This window comes from Natrix helvetica (genome assembly GCF_964273705.1).
Source record: "Natrix helvetica genome assembly, chromosome: 6".
Classification (NCBI taxonomy): domain Eukaryota; kingdom Metazoa; phylum Chordata; class Lepidosauria; order Squamata; family Natricidae; genus Natrix; species Natrix helvetica.
The window spans coordinates 79,596,119-79,609,473 of record NC_138553.1 but is presented as its reverse complement, the minus strand read 5'-3'; the positions used below and the strand labels follow the sequence as shown (position 1 = coordinate 79,609,473).

The 13,355-nt window shown below is 42.6% G+C and overlaps 1 protein-coding gene across 1 annotated transcript in view; it reads left to right on the top strand.

The window, feature by feature from the left end:
• Positions 1-6,988: 6,988 nt before the first annotated feature.
• ORC5 (origin recognition complex subunit 5) overlaps positions 6,989-13,355 on the top strand; it is a 71,225-nt gene continuing 64,858 nt past the window's right edge. Inside the window, exons 1-4 of the mRNA XM_081958004.1 lie at positions 6,989-7,037; positions 9,243-9,410; positions 11,036-11,128; positions 12,643-12,840. Of these exons, the coding sequence (XP_081814130.1) occupies positions 9,300-9,410; positions 11,036-11,128; positions 12,643-12,840 (402 nt within the window). The 5' untranslated portion in view covers positions 6,989-7,037; positions 9,243-9,299. The remainder of the gene's footprint in view (positions 7,038-9,242; positions 9,411-11,035; positions 11,129-12,642; positions 12,841-13,355) is intronic.

Below are 13,355 nucleotides of genomic sequence, written 5' to 3'. Positions count from 1 at the left end.
AATATAATTAACGAATCTTTTCCCCAGGTCCCATATTATAGTTTAATTAAAACAATAAAAATATACTTAAAAAAAAAAAGAAATGGCTTTGTGTGTGTGTGTGTGTGTGTGTGTGTGTGTGTGTTTTCCAGCATAACACTGGAATGCCCGAATCAATTTCAACCAGACTTGGTACAAAAATGACTTACTCTCTGGAAACAAATATTGTGGGGGTAAGACACCTCTAACACCCCGCGGGGTGAATGTTCTGTTACGATACAGCCTGTTGTGCCTTCAAATGGCTTCTACTGTACCGCGCAGTGGAGTTGTCATGGTAACGGCTTCACAGTATTCCACAAGAGGGCTCCCTCTGGTAAGGGGGAAAATCCAACATTAGAAATTACATTTGGTCTGGACATTTCCCCTCTATAAATAAATACCTGGGCAACGCCGATCTATCAGCTAGTAGAAAAGAAAATGGAATATAGAATAGAGTTTAGAATAGAATATATTTCTAGCAGGGCTACCAGGTTCTGGAACAGCTTTGTTCTCCAAGCGGTCCGTCTGGTAAACTTGCAAGATTAGTTTTTCTCTCCATATACATGTATACATCCGAACTAGACTGTGTTGTCTCTCTGTGTCATATAATATATGTGGGAGATCTTTTGAGAGCTGTTTGCAATGAAATTTCATTTTGATGTATGCTGATTAGTGTACATTCAAAGTGACAATAGTTATTCTTATATACAATGGAGTATAGAAGAGAATATTGAATAGAGTATAGAATAGAATGGAGACTGGAGTGGAGTGGAGTGGACTGGAGAGTAGAGTAGAGTAGAGTAGAGTAGAGTAGAGTAGAGTAGAGTAGAGTACAGTAGAGGCTCAGTGGCTCTACTCTAGAGCTACTCAGTGGCTCAGTGGCTGAGACACTGAGCTTGTCGATCAGAAAGGCTGGCAGTTCGAATCCCTAGCACCACGTAATGGAGTAAGCTTCCGTTACTTTTCCCAGCTTCTGCCAACCTAGCCTTTCGAAAGCACCTAAAAATGCAAGTAGAAAAATGGGGACCACATTTGGTGGGAAGGTAACAGCGTTCCGTGCATTTTCAGCATTTAGTCATGCTGGCTACATGACCATGGGGACATCTTCGGACAGCACTGTCTCTTTGGATTTGAAACAGAGATGAGCACCGCCCCCTAGAGTTGGGAACGACTAGCACATATGTGCGAGGGGAACCTTTACCTTTTTAGAATAGAATAGAACAGGAAAATGGAACAGAAGAGAATAGAATTAGAATAGAATAGGAAAATGGAATAGGAATAGAATAGAATTAGAATAGAAAATGGAATAGAATAGAATTCTTTATTGGCAAAAGTGTAATTGGACACAAAAGGAATTTGTTAGTTTTATACATGCAGAAAAAAATCAAAAAAGGTGAAAAATAAGGTCACTTTTTACCGTAAAAACCAAAAACCATGAAGTCGTTTGCTGTCATCCAACGATTTCCAGAAAGAAAGAAAACATTGTCATTGTTCGTATACTGTTATAGGCAGCGCTTCCTTTTTCCTCAAATTCTATTCACAATGGCTCGGCGTTCCTCAGTAGCTCAACGGGACTTTTCCAGTAACAGGATTGCGGATGGAGGGGAAAAAAAAAAGCTTTCTGCCTGGCTGTAATGATGCACACGAGGAGGCTGTATTATGAGATGCTGTTTCAAATGCATTTCAATCCTCTCTCAAGGCTGACATCAAGGATCGACTTCTTAGGCGATGGGGGAGCCGGTTAGTGTGTTTAGAATGGCTAAATGCAGCTTTTTTTTTAAAAAAAAAGAGAAGGATGAATCAGTGCTGGCTGTAATTCTGTACTAGAAAGCCATTCTTTCTGCATTGAATTCAATACGTTCCCGATATCAATGCAGCACTTCTAGAAGAGAGTTGGTCATGAGAGGTGATCCTACTGCTTTATATCGCACTAGTGAGGCTGATCTTTGGAATAATGAGTCCGGTTTTGGGGCACCAGGGTTCGTAAAAAAAAAAAGATTCTGAGATCCTACAAAGTATGCAGAGAATGATAAGGGGCCGGGAGTCTAAATCGGAGGTCTCCGACCTTGGCAAGTTTAGAGACTTGTGGACTTCAACTCCCAGAGTTCATCAGCCAGTGAAGTCTTACAGGTGCTGTTGGAAGAAATGTCCAGCTGGGTACAGTCCCAAGTTGGGAGAAAGACTCTGGAAACAATGGTGGCTGTTGGGAAATATGGTTTTAATGGTGGACAGGATCACATGCCTTGAATGAACTAATTGTCTCCTGCAAACTCCACTCCCCTTTCGCTCCTCTTTTATTTCCTCTGGGAGGGGGCATTCATCATCCACCTATGGCCTTACTCCCAAGTCGACCCTTATTCTTTAGCTGTTCCCTCCGTCTGGCAACTCTGTGCATGCGCACACTGGGAGCAGGCTCCAGCTGTTCGTCTGCCTCACTTATGCCCGACTCTGAAGGCAGCTGATAACTGTCATACGGCCCTGGCCCCATCTCTGCCTCTGACACAGAGCTCTCATCAGAGCCTTCCCCAGACTCCAGGACTGGCCCATGTTCCTCCCCAACCCTCCTCACTGTCTGAATCTGCTGCCAGCTCCACTGCCACAACAGATTCAACCTAGAACTAAACAGACATTTCCCAACAGTGAGAACAATTAATCAATGGAATAGCTTGTCTCCTGGAGTTGTAGATGCTCCATCTCTGTTTTTTTTTTCAAAAATAGACTGAAGAACCATTTGACCAGGATGGTATAAGACACCTGCCTTGAACAGGAGGGTTGGACTAGAAGACCTCCGAGGTCCCTTCCAGCCCTGTGATTCTAATTCCTGAAGGCTTGATGATGAATAGCTCTTTTCTGCCTTGTTATCCACCATGATACATTAGGTGGAAATTCAATATCTCCTGATGAGAAACCTGATTGGAGAAAGTCAGTAGCAACTGGGAAGTAGCAATAGTGAAGTTTGTCAAAGGGGGAGGGGTATGAAGATGGCAGCAGCATTAATGTGGGAGGTGTTTGGAGGAGTTAGTAGCACTATCGAAAGGCCTCTGTGGTCTGTTCGGAGTGTACAGCTACTCCTCATTTAGAAACTGCAGGTAGTCTGGGACTTACAACAGTTCATTTACTGACCGAAGTTACAACGGCACTGAAAAAGTGACTTATGACTGTTTTTCACACTTCAGCCGGTCCGGTCCGGTTCGCGGAAACCAGTAGCACTGCAAAGCCGGCCACACCCAGTCACATGATTGACAAACCACACCCACCTAGTCAAATGACCACCAAGCCACACCCACAGAACCGGTAGTAAAGTTTTTGACTCCCACCACTGCTTACTACCATAGCAGTAACCCCCTGGTCACATGATCGTAATTCAGAGGCTTGGTAACTGGCTCATATTTATGACGGTTGCAGTGTCCCGGGGTCATTTGATCCCCTTTTGCGACCATCTCACAAACAAAGTCGATGGGGAAGCCGGTTTCACTTAACAACTGTGTGACTAACTTAAACAACTGCAGGGATTCACTTTAGAACCGTGGCAAGAAAGGATGCAAATGGGGCAAAATTCACTTCACAACTGTCTCACTTAGCAACAGAAAGTTTGATGCGATGGTAAGTTGAGGACTACCTGCACCTCATTTAGCAATCATTTGCAAATACAACAGTAATTTTTAAAAATGGTTTTGAACCAAAGTGTTTAATGTCAAATCTGGCTGCGCCTGACAACAACTGATTTTTAGTGCAAAACTGATTAAGGTCCGGTCAGTTTCAGGCAGCAGAGATGGGGCTGGAGTGTTCTGGTCCAGGGATCTCCAACCTTGGCACCTTTAAGATTTGTAGACTTCAACTCCCAGTGGTCAGTCAGGGGTTTCCCAGGTTGGAGACCCTTGTTCTAGCCAACTAATTAAAATCATATCATAAAGCTTAACTTGCTCTTTTTAGGGAAGGGTTCCACTGGAAAGAAAGGCAACTGAGGATATTTAAACATCTTGTCTGCCTTGTGAGTGCGTAAAAGGACCACAGACAGGATATCACATTAAAAAACTTTATCTAAATAGGATGGCAGCAACTAATGATCTTTGCAGTGTCTTTTTCTCTCTCACTTAGCAACCACTTCACTTCCAATTTAAAGAATCTATTGTAGGTGCTAAACTATTCCTGCATCTAGAAAAAAAAAACACACCCTTAACATCAGTTATAACAAGGTTAAATCTCTTCTTCCAAATTCGTTCAGTTTCTGTGCGATCAGGATATTTATAGGATAACATGGGACTGAATCCTCCGGTTACAGCCGTTTGTGACTGAGGAATGATAAAGCGCGGGAATAATGGAACATGACATATGTTACCGCCCTATGAAATACATCAATGTAAATAGTACATGCTAATATCTGCTAAACCAACAAGAACTCTGTTGATCTAGCAGCCAAAACCAGGATTGTAAAGTACAGAAGCCACGTAGTTGGAAATATTTCCACATTTGAATGCATCCAACTGCCATTCAAAATGAGACTCCTAAAACCATTTGGGTCTTAAATTACCTGAAGACCTAACTAGCTGTCGATTCTCTAGAAAATGCAAATGAAAATAGAGAGGCGTTTCTCTTTCGTTCCAATTGTCTTGCACGGTTTATAGGCTTCTCGTTTTATTTTAATTAACGTTGTCTGTTTTAATTGATAAGCTGTTTTGTGGTTTCATTTCATTTTATTTAAATACACATATTTACCGACTTCTAAATCCTAGATTTCTAAAGCTAAACCTTTCACCTGTTCTGAAATTTCTCATTTATGGAGGAACACAGGAGTTAGAAAAAGAGAGATACATTTTGATATTAGGTTTATTACGTGTTATGGCCCCATCTTGCCTACAAGGTGACTCTGGGAGGTTTACAGGCTATAAAACAAAACATTAAAATGTTTAAACCACACAGATTAAAATATCATTAAAAGGGTATTCAGTTCAGGATTTCTAATTTTGTTTAAATATCACTCTTTGTACAGCTGAACGTTTTTCAAAATGCAATGTCTGTGAAAAGCTTCACAGCAATGGCTTTTTCTTTATGCAGCAATTTTAATCTGGATCAGGAAAAAACATTGCAGGGGGAAAACACACCATCAATCAAATTTTAAAATGGAAGAAATGGGAAATTACACCATGGAATATTTTGAGACTGACAGAATGGAATAAAAATAATTCAAACTTCACATCTTTGCTGAGAACTCCCCTAGAATTCTTAGAATTCTTTATTGGCCAAGTGTGTTTGGACCCACAAGGAATTGGTCTTTGGTGCATATCCACATAAAAGAAAAGATACATTCGTCACAAATCATAAGGCACAGCACTTAATGATAGTCATAGGGTACAAATAAGCAATCAAATCATACTAGGAAACAATCAATATAAATCGTAAGGATACAAGCAACAAAGTTACAGTCCTGCAGTCATAAGTGGGAAGAGATGGGTGATAGAACGATGAGAAAATTAATCGTAACGATAATGCAGACTTAGTAAATAGTTTGACAGTGTTGATGGAGTTGTTTAGCAGAGTGATGGCATTTGGGAAAAAAATGTCCTTGTGTCTAGTTGTTTTGGTGTGCAGTGCTCTATAGTGTCGTTTTGAGGGTAGGAGTTGAAACAATTTATGTCCAGGGTGTGAGAGGTCTGTAAATATTTTCACATCCCTCTTTTTGACTCATGCAGGCCCTCAAGGCAGGTTTGTTAACAACTGTTTTTTTTCTGCAGTTCTAATTATACTCTGACTCTGTCTTGTATCTGTCTTGTTTGGTGGACAGAACCAAACCAGACAATATTCTTGGCCATATTCTACTTTATTCATGTAGGAACGGAATCAAACTTTTCAAAATGACGCACTAGTTCAAGTCAGCAGATTGTACAAAAATAACTGTTATGGGTTTTCTCTCTTTGCGGCTCTCCTGGTTGCTTCAGCTAGGCGGAATGACTATGCCGTAATTAGGTTTTTTTCAAAATATTGCACTGGTGTTAAAATCTTCCTGCTTGTAGCCATAAAGTGTTAGTTCTAAATGTTCTATTGTGTAGCAGAGAATTTAAATCCAAGGATTACTCTCAAGGGGGATTACCTCTTACTTCACCTTTGCAAAAGGAAATATTGAAATGAAGAGCTTTATTTTGAAAATAATGGGATCTACCTAAAGGTCTCATCAAGAGTATCTACAGATATGACTGCCCTCTTGAAATCAATAACCCTTGAATGTCAGCAATTAATGTGATTGCATTCTGCTTTACATGCTTGTTTCAGGACACAAATCAATCCACAATTTTGTTGATTCATAAAAAGGTTTGTGTGTGTGTGCATGAAAACTCTCTCTCTATGCATTGCTTTCATAATCCAGAAATGGTTTTTGTTCCATTTCCCTGTCCTGAGCAAGATGGATTATTGTTGCATTTTATTTATTATTGGTTGATATTCTTATGAGGATGCGACATTCGCTTAGTTCTCAGTATCTTTTCCCCCCCCTCCTCTAGCCCTGTGCGTTATCAGAAGGAGATTGACATTTGCAGAGGTGGCAAATGTGGACAATTTCACCCTTTTGCTGCTTTTATTGTATTTGCACTGCCAATCCAGGACTCAAAATGATTGTGACACTTGCCCTCTGCCCAATGTAAAACCAGAAAGTGGTTGCCCTCTTCTCACTTATAAAAGCAGAAAGTAAACAGGTGATATCCCTTTGGGAGAAAAAAAATCTCATTGTACGTATGTTGTGCAATGACAAATCATTCAAAAAATAGAATAAGCGCCTCTTCCCCCAAAACGACACCACCCTACGCAAGAAAACCTTCTCTAGCGAGCCAAAGCGCGGACTGAGGGTTTTTATACCCTATCAGTCCTCCCACCCCCTGAGAACAACGCGCATCCCTATTGGGAAGTCTGCCTGAGTGACGGCGGAGAGGTTCAATCAAGCCCCCCTTTATGACGTAATCTCGCGCTTTGGTGTTTCCGTTACGCCCTCTCGCCTTTTCCCCGCACTTTTGGCGGCGGCGGCAGCTGCGGTAGGTTGGCGCTCTCTTTTCTACGGCGAAAGGGGCGAATTCAGCCCCCTCGGATCGCGGCAGGGCCTTTCGAGTCGCGTTGCCATCGGCTTGGCTTCCCCAGGTGGCCGTCGCCATCTCCTAAGTCAGCGGGTGTGGGGAAACTATGGCCGCTTCGACCACCTGTGGACTTCAACTCCCAGAATTCCTTGCGCCAGTAATGGCTCGGCAGGGCTTGCTGAGGGATTCTGGGAGTTGAAGTCCACAAGCCTTAAAGTGGCCGTAGCGCCTTTCTGCTTTTCATCCTCCAAATCTCTCGGGGTGTTGAAGGGGGGGAGGAAGGCTTCGCTTGGGGGCTGCCCTAACACTTCGACCTTTTCTAGAAAGATCTACGGGCTTGGGGCTGTTTGTTATTATTAGCTTCTCCAGTCTGGGGGTGTCTCTAGATCTGTTTGGATTACAGGTGGTCCTCAGTTTACAACAGTTCATTTAGTGCCCGTTCAAAGATACAACAGCACTGAAAAAAGTAATTTGTGGCCGTTTTTCACACTTATGATCCCCACAGTCATGTGATCAAAATTCAGATGTTTGCCAACTGACTCACATTTATGACGATTGCAGTGCCCCCGGGGGTCACGCGATCCCCTTTTGCGACCTTCTGACAAGCCAAGTTCATGGGGAAAACCAGATTCACTTAACAACCGGGTGACTAATTTAGCAACTGCAGCGATTCACTTAGCAAATGTTAACTTAGCTTTTGAATTTGTGCAGTGCTCTATACCAGCTTTAGATTATAAGTTTGCACAACACATCAATCTAAAATAAGACTTGATGATTATCTTTAAGACAGTGATAGCTTGCTTCCTCTCACCATCCCGAATTTGCAAGGAGCAATCACTGAAGTGATCGCTTTTATTTTTAATAAAATGTCAAGACGGTTGTCCTACTTGTAACGTGTCTTATAATTAAGAGTTAAGAAACTACATTTGATACGCATCAGATGTTTCTTTCATCTTTGTTCTCATAATCTATATCCCTACAAGAAAAGCTGAAGGGAAGTATTTTATGTGTAAGGCAAGCAGCTGAATATGTATTAAGCAGAACATACGGCAGAGAAGACTAGAATCCTCAATTTATACAGGACAGGCAAATAATATAATAATGCTAATATCGGTATTAAACAGCATAGAGGAAGTACTAAATTGCTGAATTGATTCTAAATGGGTTCAGTTATGGTAAATTGAGGATTACCTGTATTTATAGAGTACTAGCCGATAACCCGGCTTTGCCCGGGTATTTATTTATAGGGGGAAAATGTCTGGACCAAGTATAATTTCTAATGTTGGATTTTCCCCCTTACCAGAGGGAGCTCCCTTGTGGAGTACTGTGAAGCCATTACCATGGCAACTCCACTGCATTGCACAGTAGAAGCCATTTTACTGCAGTACAGTAGAAGCCATTTTAAGGCACAACAGGCTGTATCTTAACAAATCCCCCCCCCCCCCGAGGTTTTAGGGATGTCTTACCCCCAACAATATTTTTTCCAGAGAGTAAGCCACCTGTGTATCAAGTTTGGTTGAAATTGCTCCAGGCGTTCCAGAGTTATACTGAAACACACACACACACGGACACACATACACACAGTTCTTAGTCCTCCCTCCCCCTCAAATATTGAGCAACAAGTGGACACTTAAATGTTTCTGTAACGCAAGAATGTCAAACTCGATTTCATTGAGGGCCGCATTAGGGTTGGGTTTAACCTGGGGGGGCGTGGCCAAGCGTGCATGGCCAGCTTGATGTCACTCATGTTGGGGGCACCTGTGGTGGCCCTGGTGGGCTGGCCAAAACTACTGACCAGTAGTTGCTAGTAGTTTGTTTTGCTAGCACTCTGCCAGCGAAAATGGCGCTTGGGGCCCCCCGCACAGCCCCCGGGATCTATTTTTGGCTGTGACAGCCTCTTGCAGCCCTCTGTCAGCGAAAAGGGACACTACGTGCGGCCCTCTCGAGCTCTGTTTATACTGGCAGAGGCCCTGAGGGCCAGTCTGCTGTTTCCAGGGCCAGATCTAAGCACCCAGTGGGCAGGATGCGGCCCGCGGGCCTTGAGTTTGACACTGTAATGCTTTGTTATTTTTAATAAAACAGGTTGTAACATGATTGAAAACATGTCACTCGTTACATAGCCAATACATTCTCACGGGAAATCTTAACTACGGTTTCAATTTTCAGGTCTTCCTTCATCCTTGTAGCTGCCCCTGAGACGGAGCCACAGAAACGGAAGCTAAAATGTCAGCTTTGAAACACCCAGAGTATCCCGAAGCAAAACTGCTTCAACTGGAAAGCCTGATACCCTGCCGAGAAGCTCAAGCATCCACTTTATTGTCAATATTTGGAGAGGTACCCTTTCTATATATTTTTCTGATAAGATCTTGTGTTTTTTTTTTAGACTGAAGCTTGCTTTGAGGCATGTTTTGTATTCTAAAGGAAGGGTAATTTTGAAGTTGCTTTCAGCTGCTTACATCTGGCAGTGGTACGTATTGGAATGAAAAACATCAACTTAAACCTTCACTTTCCAGGAAGCTTTTGCATAATTAGGGTGATTATTATGATAATTTTTTAAAAAAAGATTGTTAGGAGTATTTGGTGGACTGCAGCCATGCAGCTCTTGTTTAGCTGTTTACAGAAATTTTCTCTTGTGGTATCTTCACACCAGATTTCATTTTTCTGCTCCTATCGAAAGAATGAACAAGAAATGGACCTCACTGGAATTGAAATTGATGATTTATTATTTAAAACAATTACATAGGATTGAGGTGCTAGGTGAGGTCTTGTTCTCTTTGCTCACAGCAATGAGCAGGAAGTGAGACTCGGCAGAGACGGTGCGCTCCCAAACCTCCTTTTTAAAAGGCAAGTGGACATTCTTGGTTTTTTTTTTTTTAATCCTAACGTTTCATTTCACATCCAAGAAGCTTTTGGGATGAGAAGGGAAATGTTAGGAAAAACCCCCAAAGAAGTCCAGTTGCTTTTTGAAAAGCACCTTGGAGACAACAATGACCTCGATGGATGAGAATCTTTACAGACGGAGACAGTTCCCGTTGAAAAGGTGCATTTGAAGATGGTGTTCTGACAGAGGCTTCCCAAGAGCATGACGCAAACTCCTTGTCCCGACAAAAACCCCTTTTATTCATTGACTGTGAATTCTGCTCATTCACATCCAGCAAAGTCTTTCAAGGGAGGATTTACAGTCACAGATCTTCTCTGGCTTGGAGAGCTGCCAGGCCGATCTCTGCAAAACGTGGCAAGGAGTCTCGGAGAGTCACGAACCAAACTAATTGTCCCCTGCAAACTCCCCTCCCCTTTCGCTCCTCTTTTACTTCCTCTGAGAGAAGCCCTTCATCGTCCACCTGTGGCCTTATTCCCAAGTCGACCCCTTTTCCTTAGCTGTTCCCTTCGTCTGGCAACTCTGCGCATGCGCACACTGGGAACAGGCTCCAGCTGTTCGTCTGCCTCACTGATTTCTGACTCTGAAGGCAGCTGATAACTGTCAGGCAGCTCTGGCCCCCTCTCTGCCTCCGACACAGAGCCCTCATCAGAGCCTTCCCCAGACTCCAGGACTGGCCCATCTTCCTTCCCAACCTCCTCACTGTCTGAATCTGTTGCCAGCTCTGCTGGTCGCTGGCGGGCCACAACAGATGGCACCTTGACGATGAGGCTTGGGAAGATCCACTTGCTTGTCAAATTTTAACTATTTGTCCTGCTAACTTTTAGGAATCCCTTTTCCTTCTTTTTCAAAGTCCTTTTTTGCCTCATTCAGTTTTTTTTTCTTGTTTTCTCTCTTTCTCTCTCTGTCTCTATCTCTCTTTTCCCCCTCTCTTTCTGTTAGTCTCTCATCAATCATTGTTCAGGTAATGTAGTAGAAAATAATGAGTCAAAATCCTAAAAACCATTTAAGCAAAGGGCAGGGTATGCTTAAAGTAAAAAAAAAAACCCTCCTAAATATGTATGTACATATTATTTCCTAGCGTCATCACTTTACCTTTCCAGCCCTTTTCATATATGGACACACCTCCAGTGGAAAAACCTATGTGGTGCAGACCCTTCTAAAAACCTTGGAGGTAAGAATGATCTACTTCCATCAGTTTTTTCCTTTAAAAAAAAAAAGATTTGAAACAAACATGTTATTTTTCGTTACTTTCTTTAAACAGCGATTCACGTTTAATATAGAGAAACATCTTAACGTTCATTATGGGGAACTGTTCAGTGGGATTTTCCAGAAACATTTGGGCAGGAGGTGCCCAATGCATAAAATAATCCAGAAAAATCAAAGTTGTGTTTGTTTCTGTTTGGGTGCAGGTAAATAGGGCAAATGGGCAGTAAATGAACAATTTTCTGCAGCTGCCTTTAGCCTAGTGTCAGTAATTGTGAACTATGATCCATCTGTGCTCAAAATATATGCTTCCTTGGCCTTAGAAAGAAATGATGCAACGGAGTGAACTCCCGTCCTCGCCCCGGCTCTCCTGCCAACCTAGCAGTTTGAAAGCATGCAAATGCGAGTAGATAAACAGGTACCACTTTGGTGCTATGACCTAAACACAGAAAAGGTCAAGGAAGTTATAGCTTGTTCTTCAAGAAATTGAAGAAATTGGGGGTGGCGCAAAGGCTCAGGGGTTAGGCGTTGGGTTCGACACCCAAGGGCCACACAATGGGGTGCGCTTCTGTTCTTGCCCCAGCTCCTGCCAACCTAGCAGTTTGAAAGCATGCAAATGCGAGTAGATAAACAGGTACCACTTTGGTGGGAAGGTAACAGCACTCCGTGATGTCATGCGAATCACATGACCGTGGGAATGTCCAGATAACATTGACTCAATGGCCTTGAAACGGAGATGAGCACCGCCGCCCTAGAGTCAGCAACGGCTAGCGGAGTAAAATCCGCAGGGACTCCTTTATCTTTTTCAGTAAAATAAAATATATTTTGTTATATATTGATTGCTATATATCAATCCCAATCAGCAAGTACTTAGCAACGAAGTAAATACATTTAAAAGCAGGGGAGAGAGCTGTGCTCAAACGTAAGACTTGTTAATTTGAATGGGACTTACGGTATATATTTGCAGATAAGCTGAGAATTTTTAGGTTCCAAAGTACACGGCAAAAAATTGCGGACCAGAGCTTAGTTTTTTGGTTTTTTGTTTAAAGCCTGTCCCAGCCTTAAAATTGCATGGTCTTATAAATGATGAGGTAACAATTTGCATTTCCCACCTATCACTGTGGTTTAAAATCCAGATGTCATAAAATTCAGATGTCAGCTTAATTAGACATGACACATTTTTCATGGTATTTCGGTTGAAATTTCTCGGGTTGGCTTATACGCCGATGGACATATTCATGATTATATAAAGTGCTTTCAGGATGACATTACTATGCAGCCCTCATTTCTGATCCTGGTTGTCCTAGTGATTTTTGACAATCAGCTGTAAGTAGTGAGTTAAACGTGTGCTTGAGTCCTAGACATTGCTTTGCAAATAATGGTATCATTTTCTTACTTTGTAGTAACAGTCCAAGTTAGGTCTGCTGCCTTGTGATAAGACATAAACAGAATGAAACCTCTCTTCCTTCTCGTTCTTTTCAGATTCCTCATGTGTTTGTGAACTGTGCCGAATGTTTTACTTCAAGGTTACTTCTGGAAGAAGTATTGAGACAGTTGCAATGCCTCTTCATCAAAGGAGAAGATCCTTCCTTTGTCTCCTGCGACGCCTTCAATGATTTCATACGTTTATTTAAAAACGCAGCTTTGACACCTGATCTGCAGAATCAGACAATATATGTTGTAAGTATCTATTTTATACTGTGTTGTTGTTCTCCTCCTCCTCCTCCTCCTCCTCCTTCCTAGCGCATCCCCGCATATGCAGGATCCATTTTTTGGATCATTGAACGACACTTTGCACAATCAGTTGCATCTCCAGGGCGCAGGGTGTGTTGGCATCTCTGTTTTGGATGCCTGCAAGGTCGTCGGCCATTGACTTCCAATTGGTAACAGTGGAAAGTCCACACCAGCGGAGGAGGCGGCCTTCTATCATCTTCTCTTTAATTGGTGCCCCCTCCCCACGCCCCGCACCCCCAAATGTTGTCAAGTGGTGTCATTAGTGATGTGGTCAAGAAGGGAGAGGCCCGATATCCAATGGAGCGTTCCCATTTCCATGGCATGGAGATCAGAGATGGGTTTCTGCTGGTCTGCCCCAGATTGGACGAACCGGTAGTGGCGGCAGTGGGAAGCTCTGCCCACCCGCCTGGAAAAGCTACGCGAGTGAACTCTGGTAGTAAAATAAATTGAAACCCACCAGT